General features: G+C 42.8%; 1 protein-coding gene and 1 pseudogene across 1 annotated transcript; both read right to left on the bottom strand.

Moving 5' to 3' along the window:
* Nucleotides 1-20193, bottom strand: part of LOC115733990 — a 126316-nt pseudogene that overhangs the window by 94189 nt on the left and 11934 nt on the right.
* On the bottom strand, nt 717-5021 carry LOC115731073 (disease resistance protein L6-like). Its single transcript, XM_048284809.1, has 5 exons — nt 4394-5021; nt 3857-4054; nt 2947-3721; nt 2502-2792; nt 717-2414 (listed from the first exon to the last, which is right to left on the bottom strand). Exons 1-5 carry the CDS (start codon nt 4885-4887, stop codon nt 717-719), a joined length of 3456 nt encoding a protein of 1151 aa, XP_048140766.1. The 5' UTR covers nt 4888-5021.

Genomic DNA, 20193 nt, shown 5'->3' with positions numbered 1-20193 from the left:
CTGCCTCCCGACTTGATGTCCCCGGTATCTGAAGTCATTCTTGAGAAATATGCTAGTCCCACCCCAGCATGTCAGCTAATCTCAACTTCAAAGCTTCAAAAACACCCAAACAAGCATCAAAGAGTGACTCCTGAAAAATAAAATCACAACCAATCGTCAAATTTTTGAAAAAAAGGAATGAAATGATTAAGATTATGCAGTCATATCGATTAGCTATACATATCAATCAATGTCAACGGTGTTTGATCTATTTGTCGATGTATTATGTACATCACACGAGTTAGATTTCCCATATCACCAACTGTAAACATTTTATACACTGAAGCCATCTACCTGATTTTGATGAAAACTTGTTTTGTCCGTAATTCTAGCTAGATTAAGAAGTTTTTACGTGCAGAATCAACTTTAGACTATAGTAAAAGTTAAAACCTAGACTCAAACTACGCATCCACGACCGCAAAAATAAACGTCCGAAAGGTCAAAAAAACAGGGGAGGGTGCAGAAATACATCATCCACCTTTTTTCAGAAAGAAAACACATTAAAAATTAATTTGGTGCACATGTAGAACTTTGTCATATATACAATAAAAAGAAAGAGAAGAAAATGAGAAAACACGAGCTGAAAATAAGTGAGATCAAATATTAATGGATGATGGCTTGACTGTTTTCTTTTTTCATATTTATTTCTCACCATTATTACAAGTCCACCTTAAAAATCAGAAAGAGAAGAAGAGAGAATGAATGAGATTCACCTTACAATGCTTTAAGGACTGGACGGAGCCATGGAATCTTTCCTTAATCCCACGTAATCTCCTGCATCTTTCGATATGTACTTGGCAATCATTTGGCAATTTGGTGGTTGACACTTCAATCAACCTTTCCAACCATCCGCATCCATGAAGTTCCAATTGGCCCAGAAATTCCAACTCGTCGACGCCCTCGACAACCAGTAGCCTCTCGCACAACATGATACTTAAGGACTTGAGGTTCTTTAAGTTTGCTAAACCACCGAGACTTTGCAAATTAGGATAATCCCAAAGTTCGAAGACTTCCCACGATTCCGACGCACCTACGACTTGAATGTCGAGTATCTTAGGGCATTTCGACAGTCTGAGAATACGCAACTTATTCAAGATTCTCGATGGAAAAATCAGTCTCCCTTCACAACTCATCGATTCATCAGCAGACTCGTAAACTAGCCTTCCGAAGGACTCGCAACTTTCAATAGACAATGCTTCCAGTGATTCGAACACCATAGAAAATTGGATCTCAACTAGCTTTGGACAATCTTCCACCTTGACTTCCTTCAGCTTCCTCATTCTTGATAGATTCAATCTCTCGAGGTCTCCACAATCTCGCACCAACAACTCCTTTAGCTGTGGAAGTTGAAGCCCATCCTGTTGAATTTCTTGCATTGGAGACTTAGAGATGTGTAAACGTGACAAATTTCTCAGGTTCGGAGAGAGTGAGGCAACTATATTGACCATATAAAGGCTTAGCTTTTGCAGATATAAGGGGAGTTGCGGAAAGGCATGCAAGTCCAAATCGAATAAAGTAAGTTCGTTTAGCAGAGGAAGGGAAGCCATCTCAGTAGGAATAGCGACTTTGTGAAGTCCGATGCTCAATTTGGTCAGCTTGGATAACTTCCCAATCCACCCTAACTCACCGGTACGATGAAGTTTATCTCCTACTCCTTTTTCTGGTGGAAATCTATCACCTACATAACCTCCACCATCACTTAGATACAATTCAACCAAATTAGTCAAGTTCGATAGATCCGGGACTACAAGCAAAGATTTAGATGACACTCGTAGATGGGTCAAACTCGTTGGGAGCGTCGGCAATTCTTGAATCATATTACAGCCCACCAACTCAATTCTTTGCAGTCGAGGAAGCATGCTGATGCTCTTTGGAATTCCAATAATACCAGTCCTTGATAGATTGAGGATTCTTAGAATGGGCAAACTTCCGATCCCTGATGCAAGTTCACCTTTTAAAGAGGGACTATTGACTTGAAGCACTTCCAGATCCTGGAGCATTCCGACAGCACTAGGCAACTCCCACAAATTTGCTAGATCTAATTCCTCATAAATATCGCCTTGAAAGTGCAACTCACGTAATGATTTCATCTTCCGTATGGAACCCGGGAGTTCCTTTATTCCACTACAAGCTACGAAGAAATACTGCAAATTCACTAAGTCTCCGATTTCTTCAGGCAAATGTTTAAGATAACTGCAGCTATGAATCTTCAGGTCTATCAGACACTTCAACTTCCCAATAGAGCCGTCAATTTCCCTCAATTTGGAACAACCTTCAAAAGCTAGCCTCTCTAAATTCGGGCATCCAGAGAAATCTGGTGTTCTAGTTATGTTTTTACATCTTTTAAGAGAAAGAGCATTCAATTTTGAGGCCATCTGTCAAAATGAATGCAATACTCAATAGATAAACAATCAAAGTATTACTTTCTATGAAACTAAAGTGGAAATAAAGGTATTACGCACCTTAATTAAGCTTCGTAATCTCGAATCATCTAAGAAGTCATCCTTATTAAATTCAAGAACAACTACATTCTTTAGGGACATGGTGGGCCATTTATTGATTTGCGGTGGCCAACTCAAAGAAATCCATCTTAATTTGGTAAGATGATTTGCTGCATCGCCAACAAGGGTTAAACCAGATAATTTGAGAAATCTTAAATGTTCAAACCTTCCAATCTCTTCACTTCGAACAACGACATTATGGGGATGTTGTCCAAATGTCTCAAGAGATAGTGCTTGAACGTTATTCTTCATCTGCAAATGAGAATGGAAAATTGCTGATATTAGTATTCTATCTCATAGAGCAAAAAGATTAGAAAATGGACAAGAAAAAAAAAGATAGAGCATCCTAAGTCAATGTAGTGGAATTTATTGCCAGAATCTAGTTAGGTCTCTATAAGTGCTTTACCTCTCTTGATCTTATTGCATCAAGGCCGTCCTCCCAAATCCATATTCGACTCCGATTCTCAGGATTTATTGGATTTTCTTGATGAATAATTTTTCTTCCAAGATCTCTAAGTTGATCGTGCATCCGGAACTTATTATTCTCCACAATCTTTATCAAAGACATGTTAATAAGGATGGCCACTCCAGTATCCGGGAAAAACCCACAATCTTTCCACATGTAGATTGCATTCATCTTATCTTTATCGATGAAAAAGCATGCGATATCGAGGAAAATTTGTTGCTGCTCGAAACTTAAGGCATCATAGCTAATCTTCAACTTTCCAAAAACATCTTTGTCAGGTGCTTTTCTTAACTTTTCCAACGTCTCATTCCATATTTCTTGCGGTTTGTGATAAAGGGATGAACCAATTACCTCAAGAGCCAACGGAAGTCTCCCAAGAGCATATACGATTTTCTTCGAAACATCGTTGTAATCATCTAAAGGAGAGGTTTTGTTAAGTGCGTGCCCGCTGAAAAGCTCAAGTGCATGATCAATACTCATCACCTCCATTTCATAATCTAAAATATGATACTTTGGTGCATTGGTTTGCAATACATCTTTATTTCTAGTTGTAATCAATATTCTAGATCCCGAATAGAAAATAGTCTTTCCAACTAATTTCTCCACTTGTTCGTTGCAATCAACGTCATCAAGTACGACGAGAACTTTCTTACTGCCAAGTACTTCTCCAGCCCTCTTCATTCCATAATCTATTTCATTAATGCTCCTTGTTCCCGCAGGATGGCCAATTTCGGATAATAATCTTCTTTGCAAGTCAACTAAGCCATCAGTTTTTGATGACTTCGCTCGAACATCTTCAAGGAAACAACAACACTTTCCAAAATGAGAAGAGAATTGATTGAACATGACCTTGGCAAGAGTTGTTTTACCGATACCTCCCATGCCATGAATCTTAATTAGACGCACACCATTGGAATTGACGTCTAATAATTTGCTTATAGCTGCTACTTGATCATCGATTCCAACTAAATGTTCAGTCACCGATCTATGTTTTGTTTTCAACTTTTCGACAACCTCCTCAACTACCATTCTGATGAGTTCCCCGTGACTGCCACAATAGAAAATCGTTTTAGTGGGGGGAAAATGTGAAATCACGAGTACCTGGCTAGAAGGGATGTTATTCAAGCACCGTATATACTAAACAATGATTTGATAAAGTAATGCAAACCCTAACAATCTAGAAGTGATCTTCTAAAAGTCCTTATTGGACATTAACATCACTCCATTTTAAGCAATTTCACATATTTTTTTAAGACGTAGCAAAGCTTCAACATTTAGTATTACTACGGCAAAACCCCCAACCTCAATCAAACTGAAATTTTCACATCTATGAATCAAGTGTAAAGGAAAATTGGAAAAACAAGCATCTTGAGAGAAGTTAGCTTACCCTTTGTACTCCTTCACTTCCCATCCCTTGATGGCATCAATCTCCATGAGAGCCTCTCTCCAAGCATGGACTTGCTCATTGCTCAACTTCTTCTCATGCTCCAAATTGAGTATGGCATCGCGATACAGCGGGGTTTTCAGTTTAACATCGTTGGGTTTCACGTCGAAGAAAATAGGTAGGATCACTTTATTACCTTCCGATTTGAATGTATTTGCCACGATCTGCGCGAGCTCGCGGAGGCACCACTGACTCGAAGCATAGTTTCGAGAGAAGATGGGTATATAGATCCTGGAGTTGTTGATTGCTTGCAGAAGGGATCCATCGATCCTTTCACCAACACGGAGCTCTTCGTCGTCTCGAAAGACGCAGATTCCAGCATCGGTCAAGCTATAGAAGAGTACGTCAGTGAATCCAACGCGAGTATCAGGCCCTCTAAAACTCAAGAAAACTTGATAGTCACTTCCCGACGACGTTGCTGCATCTGAGCTCGCCATAGGAATAATTTGCTGAGCTTCAGCAGATCTGTCTCTCTCTCTTTCTCCCTCCCCTTGTCTCGGACCCGATGTTCTTATCAGAGGAAGGGGTGGCGTCAACAGGCGGTGGTTGAGAGAATAGGCTGAAAGAGAAAGTCTTAGTTTTTTAGGACGAAGACCATAAGGTGGAATGATATTGGTCGATGAGAAAGAGGCGACGTCATGAGGAAATAATGGTGCAGTGAACAGGAAAAGAAAACCAATCAAACCATAACATTTTCTAGATGATAAGGAAATGGCACGCTCCCTATGACGTGGAAATTCAGAGCGAAGGAAGGATATTCAAAATCATGTGCAGCAGCAAGTGTCCAAGTTGAAGAGGAAGACTTGTAGTTCAGAAAACTGTGGCTGAGGAAGGTGAAAAATGGAGGCTAATATAATTACTACTTTTCTCAAAGTTTGAGTTGAAATGCTTGACAAATGCAAAGACATTTACATGTCTAATTCGTTGAAATATGTCCCAAACAAACACATGCACTTGCACATCAAATCATAAATCATCAGTGGTATCAAAATTGCACGCCCCTGCACAATCCAGCGTTGATATCGATACCAAATCCGAACAAGTGGTATCAGAGCTTCAAAATTTAAACGGTGCGGAAAGTGGTACCATGGAGTTAATTACGATCCTTACGCTCGTTAATATAGCATCCCGAGCTATCGACCTATGAAATTACACCATGCAACAAATCTCCCGATAATCAAAGATATAAAGAAAATCAACACAATTCATCAAAACAATTTCATTAAACAACAATATAACCCTAAAAATATATACAACCCCAACTTCCTAGGACCTCAAAAGATACAAGGCGAGTAAGGTTAATCCCGTCACTCCCAAAATCCTACCGCAATCCTCCGGTTCATCGTCCACGCCCTTGTTACCAAGTGAGAAATTAATCTCGGCCAACGCCTAGCCGTTAGGACGTTGATTCGCGCACCTAAAAGGCAATCACATCATCAAGAACAAATATTCAACCACGCAAGCACCCTCCAGACACAATGCAAACCCAAAAACAACCAATCAAATCAATTCTGCACTTGCATCACATACACCACACGATCCGACTAAGTCCCGCACACTAGTCGGTTGGTGCTCTTCGCGGACCGCACCTTACTTTCTCGACGCCGATAGTCCATGATCGCTACCCAAAAGACAACAAGAATCCTTAAAAGGCTTGCTACACAAGCAAACAATAGACGCGCATCCAAAAAGATAATGATTGCCAGACCAACGACCAAGACAATGATCACAATTATCCCATTATGTACCACTCGCACTACAACCAGCATTTCTTAAATTTAGGTCGAATGCCACGCGCATGTTCAAATATTGGCAAGGCCTTTTCGTATACGCAATTATATTGATTGACACCAAGCAATTTGGGCGATTTATCAACAACCAATTATTAATCTCAATTTCAATTTCCAATTGCGCACTGTCTCGACCTATCGCTCGCGATCAATCAACACAAACAATCGACAATCAACCAATCTAATCTAATTAGGCATAAAATCCTAACTAATAGACTAACTAACCAATAGGGCCATGAACCTAAACCAAGTTTCTAACATATACCGGCCCTAATCGAGCTACCTAAATACCTAATAATCTAATTAATAATCGAACGCAATTAGCGCCAACCAAGAGTTAGGGCTAATCACAAATAACAGCTCGAGCAGCTAACTCGAGCGCCCCACATTATTGAATCTGAAAATACCGAGAATGAGGCCATGTCGGAATTACTGTTCACCGCCGGAATTACTGTCCGCGGCCGCCGGCGGCACTATTCGCGGTACTGTTCACGAGCACTGTTCACTCGTACTGTTCACAGAACACTGTTCATTCAGTTACTGTTCACCGAACACTATTCACCGTTACTGTTCACCAGAACACTGTTCGCGGCACTGTTCACCCGAGCGGAAAATCTCGGCTCCACACTCTCGGGACGACGGCGGGGTTGCGATTCCGGCGGCCGGGACACCCAGATCTAGTGGGTCTCAGGTGGTGGCTGAGGGGTCGGGTGAGAAGGGGGCTCGGGTCGGGCGGCGTGGGGTGAGGCGCGGATCTAGGTGGTCGCGCGGCTGAGGGTACGGTGGCCGACTGGGTCCTTGCGGCCCGCGGTGGGCCGAGCTTGGCGAGCGGCAACCGATGACGGAGGAAGCGGCGGACGATGGTGGCGCGGCGACGAGCTGGCACGAGGTCGGCGGTTCACGGCGGAGGAAGCTCGGGCTTCGCGGAGCTGGGCGTGGATGGAAGAGCTCGGCTACGATCAGACGACCGGGCGGAGGGTGGCGGACGGTGGCAAGGCGTGCGGTGGCGCGAGGAGGACAGCACCGGTTGGGGGGCGTAAAAAAACAGAAGAAAAAAAAGAAGAAGAAAGAAAGGAAGAAAAGAGAGGAGGAGGTTCGGTGGGGTTGGGGTGGAAGAGAGAGAGGGGGTTGGGTAGAAGGGTGGTGACGGGGTTGGGAAAAGACAAGCGGTCCCACAATCCACTCACCAATTAAAGCTTTGTCCACAAGTGAATAATAAGGGTAAGATGGTAATTGACATTTAGGCAACAATTTTCCAACCGATGAATAAAATGATAGGGGGGAAAAGTTAGGCGAGGATTAAAATCCAACAAAGAAAAAAACGCCAAAATATACGCCTTATAAATATACCAACTAATAACAATAATCCTTTTATAATCGCCTCAACAACTACAAATTCGCGCACCGTTAAGATGTCAAGTGACCGACAAAAGTTGAGGGCAAAATCAAAAGTTGGTTGACAAATTATACTCAAGTATCTGTTTTTGGGCTGTTTTCGTTTGGTGAGTCCTTCTACTGGGGATGTGGGATGACGATGGATTTGTGTGGGTCGACTCTTGTTTTGTTTCCTTTGAGTTTAGGAGATGATGATTCTGGGAATCTTCCCAGAACCTGTTCTTCCAAGTGTGACATAGCTAATGCAACATATATTAAAAAGCAAGTTGTCAAAACAAATGATTTTCGGACTTAGAATAGACTAATTATAAACCATTTGAAATCACAAGAAAGATGTAGACCCCGATCAATTTTTTTGTGTTTTTTGAAGCCACCATTTGTAGATGCTGTTGTCATTGTCGTGAATGATGTCAAAGCCGTCGTCCTTGCCGCTGCACCCACGTTCATTTTCTTTTAACAGTTTGTGATTTTGCAACCTGTAGCAATAGATGGTGGCAAAAATGTTAGCAGTTTTGGAATATCGTAATGAAAAATGAAAAAACCTCCATTTGAAAAGTGCTGCAAAGTCTGATGCTAATCTAGCTTGAGAAATTTTACATGCCAAGTCATGAAATTGGCGAGATACATTGAAAATCTCTCTTACCAAGCATATTCAGAGTTATCTGAACACTCTGTAGGACTTCAGCGTACTAAAAATATATGTGCAGCCGAAACACGCCGTGATTTAAAGGTTTAGTTAATATGTATTCACAACATGTAGGAAAGATAATTGCGTAGTAGATCAGTATCTGAAGTAAGGTAACAAAAGTGTTTCTATATTGGACTGAGAAAAAAAAATTACTACAAAGCTTCCTGAAATAATAGTAGGCGTCGGTGAATGTTAATCATTTTTTGAAGTTTCATCTTTTATAAAGACACAAAATATTAAATAGTGAATATTTCACTTAAATTAAAGTCTTGCACTTATCAAAGGTCAATGTAACTGATCACGTTAAGAAATAAAGACTTGTTATTCTTTTCTTCACAGATATCGAGGTCGTTGATCATGTGGTTCTCAAGTGTGGGTTCACGTGATCGATAGTCGACCCCCGTTTGAATCCTATGGTAATTTTTCTGAGTCATATTTGTCATGAATTTTATATAGTTTTTACTGCTAGTTTAATTCATAATCAGGTGCATTTTAGTAGTTTCTTATCATTTGTTACGTCATTTATCTTCCTCTAACCACACTGCATAAGTACCAATCCAGAGATTCCAAGAAAAGATTTAACTATCGTCAAAAGTTCGAATTCCACTTTTGGTGAAGAGCAGAGTAACAGGGAAGAAATGGTAGTGGAGAGAAGCCACATATTCCGGAGGCAACGTGCGTTCAGAAGGTCAGAGATTTATGTTAAGATAAGATTGGAAAGTTTCAGCCATGCAAATTACAAGGACGAGAATGTCTCCTTTTAAGAAACATGGTCTGTTGATAGTTGATTTTATGAAATTTTAGAAAGCATATGCATCTGTAGCTCAATGTTTCAAGGACAGAAATGCTTGTTCTTCCGAGTGTCGGTTTGATGCACTCATTCGTTGAGTTTTTGTTATCATGTGGATGCATTTCATTGGATTTGCAAAGAGACTGCAGCTTATATATTGTCCTCTTTCTTTATCCGTAGAGATGCTCAAAGTTTTTAAAGAGATCAAGGGAAATTAAAGAGTCAGTCTCCTCTAGAACTATCCATCAACCGGGAGAAAGCTTACTCAAATTAGCAGCAAAAGACTAGCCTCTGCCGATCCAATTGAGACTTGGTAAGGATTTACTTTTTCTTACTCTAGTTTCTTTGATCGGACATTTCGTGCTTGGTAACATCACGGGGTTTATGCAATCTTCAACAGGTTGGGAGACAATCCCAAGTACTTCACTTGAAAGTAGTTTACAGTGAGTTAGCAATGTGTCCGTTATGTGCTTCCCGCTACCACCCTTTCCCACCACAGGGGAAAAAAACTAAAAAATTTACCTTCTTCCCACACAAGGTGCCCTGGTTATCACTCCTCTGCTATCCAGGGGACTTTCAACTCGGGTAAAATGACTGATCTTTTGTTCGATTGTATATCATAGTTTGTGTTGAGACATTGGACACTCTCCATGTAACGCCCTAGGATTTTATGAGCTCAAGACAAGGAAATTTTTAAAGTGGGACCCACCTTACCTCTTTAGCCCCCAAAAGTCAGCTGGCCAACCCATCATCTCTCTCTCTCTCTCCTCCACGTTAACTCTCCCCCCAAACCGACTCCCCTGCCTTTTTCCCCCCTTCCTTCTGTTTTTGTGGACGACAGCCCCCTTCCAGCCACCAAAACGCCCGCAGCCTCAGCCAACACCTGTAGCCACCTCACCTAGTTGTCACCGTACCACCACCGAATGCCGGCGAGCCGCCGGACAGACCGTATCAAGCCTGAACAGCAGCTCTAGACCCGACTGCCCTGTTTCTGCCACCAACGTTGCTGCTGCTGTACCTCGCTGCAGCTGCTGTACCACGACCTCCTCCATGCTCTATCGCCTCTGTCCCGACACCCACGACCTCCTCCGACGCCGTTCCTCAGCCTACAGTCGTTCGGCGCTCGGAACAGAGGAGAAAAGCCACTGATAGCCCCTGCTCTGCCCCCGACTCTGCTTCCTCCCCTGTTTTGCGTCGGACCAGCACCCTGTGCTGCATCCAACTCACTTCTTCGCCCACCTCTGACCATCACACATTTCTCAACGCCCTTTCGAACCTCCACCAGCAACCCCACGAAGCCCCGAAGCCGTTGGAACCCCAAACAGCCCCTAACCCAACCTACCTTGCCTTTGTTCCCCTGTTTCACGCCTCAGCCCTGTTCTGCTGTAGTTATGCCCTTCCGCAGCTGCCTCCGACCACCGTGAGCAGCCATTACCTCCCCCGACACCTCTCGAGGCTTCCACAAACCTCTAGCCATGTGCCACCAGCTGTAGGTTGCCAGACGAGCCGCCTCAGCCCCATTCGAAGTGCCCTGCTCGCCTGCCCTGTTTCGCCCGGGTGCCCTGTTCGCGGGCCAGCGAGCCTGGCCGTGAGCCAGTCCACTTAGGCCGTGAGCCGGGACGGTGTGCCGAGTGGGCCGGCCAAGTTGGCCGGGAGCCCGGGCCGTGAGCCAGGCTCATGGGCCAAGTGGGCCGAGAATTTTGGCCCGTGTGACCGAGGATTTGGGCCGATCGGCCAAGTTCGTGGGCCAAAAGTCCGGGCCTCGCCCAACGTTCGTGCCGAGGAATTCCGTGGATCGGCGCTGGTCTCGTCTTAAGTTATTAACTGTGAGTCAACCTTTAATCCTTGATTAGGTCGCTAATTATGTTTGGATTAGTTTAATTAGATTATTAGGATGTTTAGGTAGATTAATTAGGGCCGGTTTAGGCTAGAGACTCGGTATAGGTAAAATGGCCCTAATTAGTTAGGTTAATTTGACTGTGGCTAGTTGGGACTGAATAATTGACCGATTAATTGGTCTTGCTTGATCGCGAGCAAACAATAGGTCAAGGATGAGCGTATGATTGATTGATGATTTGGATTTAATCATGTACAATTGAATTGAATGTTTGTCATTGAATTATTTATCTACACTCGATTATAATCCATATAGATTAATTGATGAAATACCTTGGCGGATGGCTAGTTAAATTGATTGACTGGTTGGAGTTTGACCACCCGATTTATGAATGCGAGGTTGCATAGATAACATGTGCATTTGTGCGATTACTCAAGAAGTTTTGCCGTGTGAGCATATCGCGTGAGCATTTGACTAAATGTGGATTATAAACCGCTATTTGTCTGAATATGCTTGAGTGGTCACACAATGGATTATTCCTCGAAGTAAGTTCACTGCTGCAGGTGCCGGACGTAATCATACGACTTGCCGGATGCCGCGATGGCCGAGCTGCGGTTGCTAGTCGAAGCGATCACATGGATTGTCGAATGCCGCGGTGACAGAGGACGCACGAAGCCCTAGCTGATACCGGGGAACAGATGTCGTGTCGTGTCGCCATATACGAATCACACGGCGATGGTAGCTGCCGTAGTGACAGGGGACAACGTGACGCGTAGTGGTGAAGTCACACTGCGTGTGCAATTGGACCAATGGGCCGTTAATAATTGGACCACGTGTGGTATCCGTGTATGCGATTAACATGATATCTATGGGTTGTTATGTGTGACATATTATGTTGAGTATTGCATACCGTGTGATTTTCAACAAGGGAGCTGCATGTGATTGAGATATTTATATTTCAATATGTGATTGACTGATAGGACCCTAGGGACGAAACAACGCCGTAACGGGGCTTAGACGTTGATGCACCGAGATTTATATCTCACCCATCGTTGTTAAACCATTTTCAGGTTCTAAGTGATGGAGCTAGTAATTCTTGAAAAACTGCTAAGGATGAAAGTGACGTAGCCCTATTTGGAGTAGGTACGATGATGATCCTACCCCGTCCCGAAGTATGGGACCAATTAGCATGTCATTTTAGTTGACTCACGACGTGATTGTAAATAGGACCATGTTTTTGAATTAATGTGTTTTTTTTCCTATTGATTTATCCCTATCTTATTTGTCCGAGAATATTGTACGTTTCCACATGCATAGTTAATCTCATGGGTTGGTAGCGTGCCTGAGACTCTATCCTTTTAACCCGAGGGACGAGTTGGCGGGGATGCCGCACGCTCGAGGATCGGGGCGTGACACTCCTAATTGCTGTATGTTACCTGCATAGCTTTGATCAACACATGTTTATACTTGCGAAAAATCTTTTGATGTTCTCCATCATTTGCTCGCTGTTGGTGAAATTATAGCCTTTTCGGGTGAGATTATAAACTTTTACCCGCAATTCTGTCTCAAGTCTGATTTCTTCCATTATAGTTTTCCAGGAAAGCTCATGTTAAATCCACCACAGTATCTTTTACGAGGGGTATTGACATCTTTGTCTCTGGTAACTTGACATGAATTAACTGCTAGAAGGCTACAAGCGTGGAAGTAGGGTTCACAATCTGCTCTAGCCAGATATTTTCATGTTTGAGTTGAACATTTTTTGAGTCAAATGAAATGGGAGAGTGATATTCTTTGAGATGATAGTCACTTTTAAGACCGAAATAACTCCCGATTACATAAAAGATGCATCAACATCATGTTGTATCTGTATGATGCTGCTCGTGTTATGCCGTATCCCGTGTTAGAGACATTGCCAGCGCTAACAGCTAGATTTCATATGTTGGATTAGACCTTTTTGACGTAACATCATATTGCATATGCTAATCTGCTTGTACTAAAACTTTTGCAGTTCTCCATGCAAGGCGGGCTATTTGAATGAGCTGTCAAAACCAATCAAAAAGATATGCGACAATCCTGAAGTAACTAATTCAGAAATGTTGAATTGAGGAAAAGTAAGTCTCTTGAATCTGCCACAAGGGCAATTCATCTTCTTAGCATGAAAATGATGAGGTGCAACCTGGATCCTAACTTGATGTCTTGGTATCTGAAGCCATTTTTCTAAATATGCTAGTTCCGTCCCCTGCATGGTGACAATTATCACGCGTGTCGTCTTCAAAACTTCACGAGCATCCAAACCATGTAGTCCAGTCGAAGCGTGAGTACTGAAAAATAAAATCACAACCAGTCTTCAATGAAAGTTTCAAAAACGGAATGAAATTTCGTTTTTGTGAATTTGCATACACATAAATTCACTTCGTCCTATTGGCTATATCACAACTTTGATGAAAATTGGTTTTGTTCATCTTTTAGCTAAATTAAGAAGCTTTTATGTATACAATCGACAAAACTATAGTAAGAGTTACAAACAATACCCAAACTACGCATTAAAAGTTCAGTAATTAGCAGAAATCAACTCTACCCCCTGCTTGAATGGTCGATTTGCTTTAGTTCCTGTTTGAAGTGGCTTTTTATCGAACTGCCAAAAACAGGGGAGGATGCAGAAATACATCATCCACCAATTAGATTCTCCTGTCTGAGAGTGAGTTCATATATTTCTTCTGAAAAGGAAAAGAGAGAATGATCCAGACTCACCTTATAATGCTTGAAGGACTGGACGGAGCCATCGAATCTGTTCTTAACCCCACCTAGTCTCCCGCATCTGGAGATAATCACGTTGCAGTCATTCGGCAGTTTGGTGGTTGATGCATCGATCAACCTTTCCAACGATCTGCAACTAGAAAATATTAATTGGCCCAGAAGCTCCAACTCGTCGACGCCCTCGACAACCCGTAGCCTGTTGCAGCTCTGGATATCCAAAGACTTGAGGTTCTTTAAGTTTGATAAACCACCGAGACCCTGGACATGAGGACAGTGGAAAAGTCTGAAGTGTTCCCACGAGTCCGACGTACCTATGACTCGAACGTCGAGTATCTTAAGGCATCCGGACAGGGTGAGAGCACGCAGATTATTCAAGACCGTCAATGGAAAGATCAGTCTCCCTTCGCAACTAATCAGCTCATCAGCGGTCTCGTAAACTAGCCTCTTGAAGGAGTCGCAAAAATGGATGGACAACGCCTCCAGTGCTTCGACCGCCCAAGAAAATTGGATCTCGACTAGCTTTGGACAGAACTGCACTGTGACGTCTCTCAGCTTCCTCATTCTCGACAGCTTCAATCTCTCGAGGGGTGCTCCGTCTGATACATGCAACTCCTTCAGCTGTGGAAGTTCAATCCCGTCAAGTTGAAATTCTTGCATTGGACACCCACAGAGCTTTAAGCATGACAAATTTATCAGGTTGGGAGAGAGTGACCCAATTATACTGACATTATCAAGGCTTAGCTTTTGCAGAGATAAGGGAACTTGTGGAAAGGTTTGCAGGTCCAAATCAAACAGAGCAAGTTCATTTAGCAGAGGAAGGGAAGACACTTCAGTAGGAACAGAGACTTTGTGAAGTCTGATGCTCAATTTGGTCAGTTTTGATAACCTCCCAATCCACCTTAACTCACGGGTGCAAAGTTCATCTCCTACTCCTCCGCCATTATCTAGATCCAACTCAACCAAGTTAGTCAAGTTCGAGAGATCTGGGACTTCCCGCAACGATGAAGATGCAACTTCTAGATGGGTTAAACATGTTGGTAGCGTCGGCAGCTCTTGGATCTTATGACATTTCCTCAACTCAATTCTTTGTAGGCGAGGAAGCATGCTTATGGTCTTTGGAACTTCACTAACACGAGTACCTGATAGATTCAGGATTCTTAGAAAGGGCAAACTTCCGATTCTAGAAGGAAGTTGACCCTTTAAAAGGCGACTATTGACTTGAAGCACTTTTAGATTCTGAAGCGTTCCAATAGCACTAGGTAGCTCCCACGAATTTGCTTAACTTAACACACCAAAGTCGTTTGAAAAGTGCACCTCACGCAATGATTTCAACTTCCACATGAAATCTGGGAGTTTCTTCACTCTATTACAATTCACAGATAAGTACTGCAGGCTCACTAGGTCTCCGATTCTTTCAGGCAAATCTTTAAGCAAATTGCAGTTTTTAATCTTCAGGCCAATCAGACACTTCAATTTCCCAATGGAGCCGTCAATTTTCCTCAAATTGGAGCAATCTTCAAAAGTAAGCCTTTCTAAATTCGGGCATCCAAAGAAGTCTAGTGTTCTGATTATGCTAGCACATCCTTTAAGAGAAAGAACTTTCAATTTTTCTGCCATCTGTCACGTGAATGAAATGTTTAGTGAATGAACAATCAAATATTAGCAATAGAATGGAAATGGGCATATTACATACCTTAATTATGTTTCATAATCTCGAATCATCTAAGGAGTCAACCTTTGAGAATTCAAGAACGACCACATTCTTTGGGTACATTTTGGTCCATTTATAGATTCGTAAAGGATAACTCAAAGAAATCCATCTTAATTTGGTAAGACGATTAGCTTCGTTGCCAACAAAGGTTAACCCAGATAGTTTAAGGAATCTTAGGTGTTCAAACCTTCCAATCTCTTTACTTTGAACAATGACATCATAGAAACTTCGTGCAGATGTATCAAGAGATAGTGCTTGAACATTCTTGTTTATCTGCAAATGACAATGAGAAATGAGTAATATTAGTACTCCACTACATAGACTTGAACAAATTATCCAAAAAAAAAGAAAAAGAAAAAGAAAAATAGAGTGTCCTAAGTCAATGTAAAGGAATTTTGGTCACAAACTATTAGTTCTCTCTAGAAGTGCTTTACCTCCTTTGTTCTTGATGCATCAAGGACCTCCTTGCAAATCCATATCCTACTCCTCTGTTCAGGAATCATTGGATTTTTCTAAACGAACAATTTCCTTTCCAAGGTCTCTGAGTTTATCGTGCATCCAAAACATATTATTTTCCACAATCTTTATCAACGACATGCTAATGAGAGCAGCAACTCCAGTGTCCGGAAAAAACTCACAATCTTTCCACATATAAATTGCATTAGTCATATCTTCGCCGATGAAAAAAAATGCAATAGCGAGGAAAATTTCTTGTTGCTCGAAATTTAAGGCATCATTGCCGATCTTCAACTTTCCAAATACATCCTCACGAGGTGCTTTTTTTAGCTTCTTCAGTGTCTCTTTCCATAGTTCTTGCTGTTTGCGATAGAGAAACGCACCAATTACTTCAAGAGCCAATGGAAGTCTCCCAAGAGCACGTACGATTTCCCTTGAAAGATCTTTGTAATCATCTAAAGGAGAGTCTTTGTTAAATGCGTGCCTCTTGGAAAGCTTAAGCGCATAATCAGTGCTCATCACCTCCATTTCATAATCTAAAATTTGATGCTTGTGTCTATTGATTAGCAAAACATCTTTATTTCTAGTTGTGACCAAAATTCTGGATCCCAAATAGAAAGTAGTATTTCCAACTAATTTCTCCACTTGCTCGTTGTTATCAACATCGTCAAGTACAATGAGGACTTTCTTATTGCATAGCGCTTCACCAGTCCTCTTCATTCCATAATCAATTTCGTCAATGCTACCTGTTCCCGCACGATGGCCAACTTCGGATAATAATTTTTTTTGCAACTCAACTAAGCCATCAGATCTTGATGACTTCGCTCGAACATCTTCAAGGAAACAACAACGCTTTCCAAAATGAGAACAGAGTTGGTTGAAGACGACCTTGGCCGGAGTCGTTTTCCCAATACCCCCCATGCCATAAATTTTAATGAGTCGCACACCACCAGAGGTGACGTCTAATAATTTGCTTACTTCTCCTACTTGATCATCAATGCCAACTAAATATTCAGTCACCAATCTATGTTTCATCTTCAACTTTTCCACGACTTCCTTGACTATCAATTTGATCAGTTCTCCATGGCTGCCACAATAGAAAACCGTTTTATTGGGGGAAAAATGCAAAATCACCATTTCCAAGCTAGAGTGATGCTCTTCAAGCGCAGGATAAACTACACAATGATCTGATAAAGTAATGGGACCTTAACAATCTAGAAGTGATCTTCTAATAGGCCATTCGGTACATTAACATCACCATTTCCTAGCTAGAATTGCCCCATGTGATGACTTGATTTCAACATGAGATTACCAATTTTGGGATTATGTTAATAATGTTCGTGCATTAGTATTTATGCATTTGAAGTGGACATCTTACGATTTGTTGTTCAGGGGATGACCATAGAAGTGGAATATCGTGTCTTTAAGAGGTGAAATGCTTAACGTATTGACCTCCATGAGAGCCTTTCTGGAATTTCTACTGTATTTTTTACACCTATGACGAACTGCTAAGGAAAATTGGAGAAACAATCATCTTAAAAGCAGCTAGCTTACCCTCTGTGCTTCTTCACTTCCCACCCCTTTATCGCGTCGACCTCCATGAGAGCCTTTCTCCATGCATCTACTTCCTCATCCCTCAACTTCTTCTCATGCTCCAAATTGAGTATGGCATCGTGATACAATGGAGTCTTCAGCTTAACATCGTCAGGTTCCACCTCAAAAAAAAATAGGTAGGATCTCTTTATTACCTTCTGATTTGAAGGTGTTTGCCACGATCTGTGCGAGCTCACGGTGTAACGGCCTGGGCCCCACGCGCTTCCGCTGCGCCACTTTGCAAGATATTGTCCGCTTTGGACACACAGTCCTCACGGTTTTGTTCCTCCGAGCGTCACCCATACAACGCTCGGAAAACGCGTCTTGCAAGTCTAAGGGCACCCAAGCCTTATAAACAAGCCCAAGGCTCTCCTCCTAAGCGATGTGGGACGGGGATGTCACATAATCCCCCCCTTAGCGGCACAGCGTCCCCGCTGTGCCCTCAGCGGCACCAGCTGATTAAAAACTCTTTGCTTTCCGCTACCACTTGTACGACTCTCTTGGAAATTAGCAAACTTTTGCCTCTTATGCTGAGAGGTCGCATGTGTCCCGTACTCTAAGATTCCTTGCTCAACCTTCATCGCTCGTTCCAGTACGTCTTGATAAGTTGTTAAAAGAAGAGGCTCAAGTGTAGAACGAATTTCAGGCCGAAGACCCCTTTGAAAATGTTCAGCTTTATCTTTCTCATCGGCCACAAAACGTTCTGCAAATCTACTCAACTGATTAAAACAGCCTGCATATTCCAGAACTGTAGAGTCACCTTGAGATATATGGATAAAATCGCCCTTCATCTTCGTTTGGAATGACTGTGGGAAGAATTGGGCGTTAAAAGCCTTCACAAAGTCCTTCCATGTTACAATAGCATCTCTACCTTCAAGAGCGGGCCTCATGCCCTCCCACCAATATTCAGCTTCATCCTCCAAACAATGGGTAGCAAAATCAACCTTTCGATTCTCGGGAACTTCCTCAACTCTGAAGATCTTCTCTATTTTTCTAATCCAATGCTCGGCTGCGAGAGGATCAGCTTTCCCATCATAAGTCGGTGGTTTTGCATCTCTAAACTGAGCAAAAGTGTAATCTCTACTGTCTCCAGTTTGAACCGCTCCAGATGTGCCCATTTCTTTCAACTGACGATGGAAATCAAGCACCACCTGACAAGCTTCAGATATATTGCTTTGGGTCCTTGGTTGTTGGCGCGCATCTCTTATATCTTGAGAGTCTGGACTGTTTTCATATCGTCTTCTTAATGGAGCGTTACCTCGAGAATCATGAGACAAATTCCCGGCATCAGAGGTAACAACTCGCTTGCTCTTTTTACTCTTACGAAGAGAGACAATCGGCTCTGAGTCTGAACTCATGATTACCTGGATCCAAGAATGAAGCGTTACCTTAATATCTAAATAACTAACGCATTAAAATCTATCACACAACCTCATAACGTCCCATTTCTATGCCTAGATAGATCTAAAAGATCCAAACTTATGCTCTGATACCAATTGTAACGGCCTGGGCCCCACGCGCTTCCGCTGCGCCACTTTGCAAGATATTGTCCGCTTTGGACACACAGTCCTCACGGTTTTGTTCTTCCGAGCGTCGCCCATACAACGCTCGGAAAACGCGTCTTGCAAGTCTAAGGGCACCCAAGCCTTATAAACAAGCCCAAGGCTCTCCTCCTAAGCGATGTGGGACGGGGATGTCACATAATCCCCCCCTTAGCGGCACAGCGTCCCAGCTGTGCCCTCAGCGGCACCAGCGAGCGCCCGTTGCGGCCCCACATGCGGTCGGAGGTCGGCTCTGATACCAATTGTAACGGCCTGGGCCCCACGCGTTCCGCTGCGCCACTTTGCAAGATATTGTCTGCTTTGGACACACAGTCCTCACGGTTTTGTTCCTCCGAGCGTCGCCCATACAACGCTCGGAAAACGCGTCTTGCAAGTCTAAGGGCACCCAAGCCTTATAAACAAGCCCAAGGCTCTCCTCCTAAGCGATGTGGGACGAGGATGTCACACACGGAGGCACCATTGGCTTGAAGCATATGTCCGAGAGAAGACGGGTATGTAGATCTTGGAGTTGTCGATTGCTCGCAGAAGCAACCCATCAATCCTTTCACCGACACGGAGCTCTTCATTGTCACGAAAGACACAGATCCCAGCGTCGGTCAAGCCATGGAAGAGGACGTCAGTGAATCCAGTGCAGGTGTCATGTCCTCTAAAGCTCAGGACTACTTGGTACTCGCTTCCCGTAGAAGTTCCTGCATCTGAACTCGCCATAGCAGTAGCTAGCTCAGCTTAGCAGATCTTCTATCTCTCTCTGCTACTTTCTCCCTCTGCCTCTCTCTCTCTCTCTCTCTCTCTAACCAATGTTCTTAACAGAGAAAGAGCCCGCGTTAGCACGTCATTAGGTAGACTAATCAAATGTTATATGACAAAATGGTGGAAAGAGAGAGCCATAATTTTTTACGACGAAGACCATTACATGGAATGCTATCGGTTCAAATGCGCGTTGCAGTTGCAGGCCCCATGTGCAAAGTTTCCGTGTTTTATAACTGTTCTATTGTGTCATAGCTAATGTCAACACATATTACCGACAACTTCTCAAAACAAATGTTTTCAAACTTAGAACGGGTCGATTTTGAACTAATTGAAATCACAGGATAGATGTAGACCCCGATCATCTTTTTCGGAACCTTCGTTTATCGATACTGTCGTCATCAATCTCGAATCCCT

The sequence above is a fragment of the Rhodamnia argentea genome, chromosome 9 (genome assembly GCF_020921035.1).
Source record: "Rhodamnia argentea isolate NSW1041297 chromosome 9, ASM2092103v1, whole genome shotgun sequence".
Taxonomy (NCBI): domain Eukaryota; kingdom Viridiplantae; phylum Streptophyta; class Magnoliopsida; order Myrtales; family Myrtaceae; genus Rhodamnia; species Rhodamnia argentea.
Note: the sequence above shows the minus strand (reverse complement) of the source record. Positions and strands in the feature narration are given on the sequence as shown.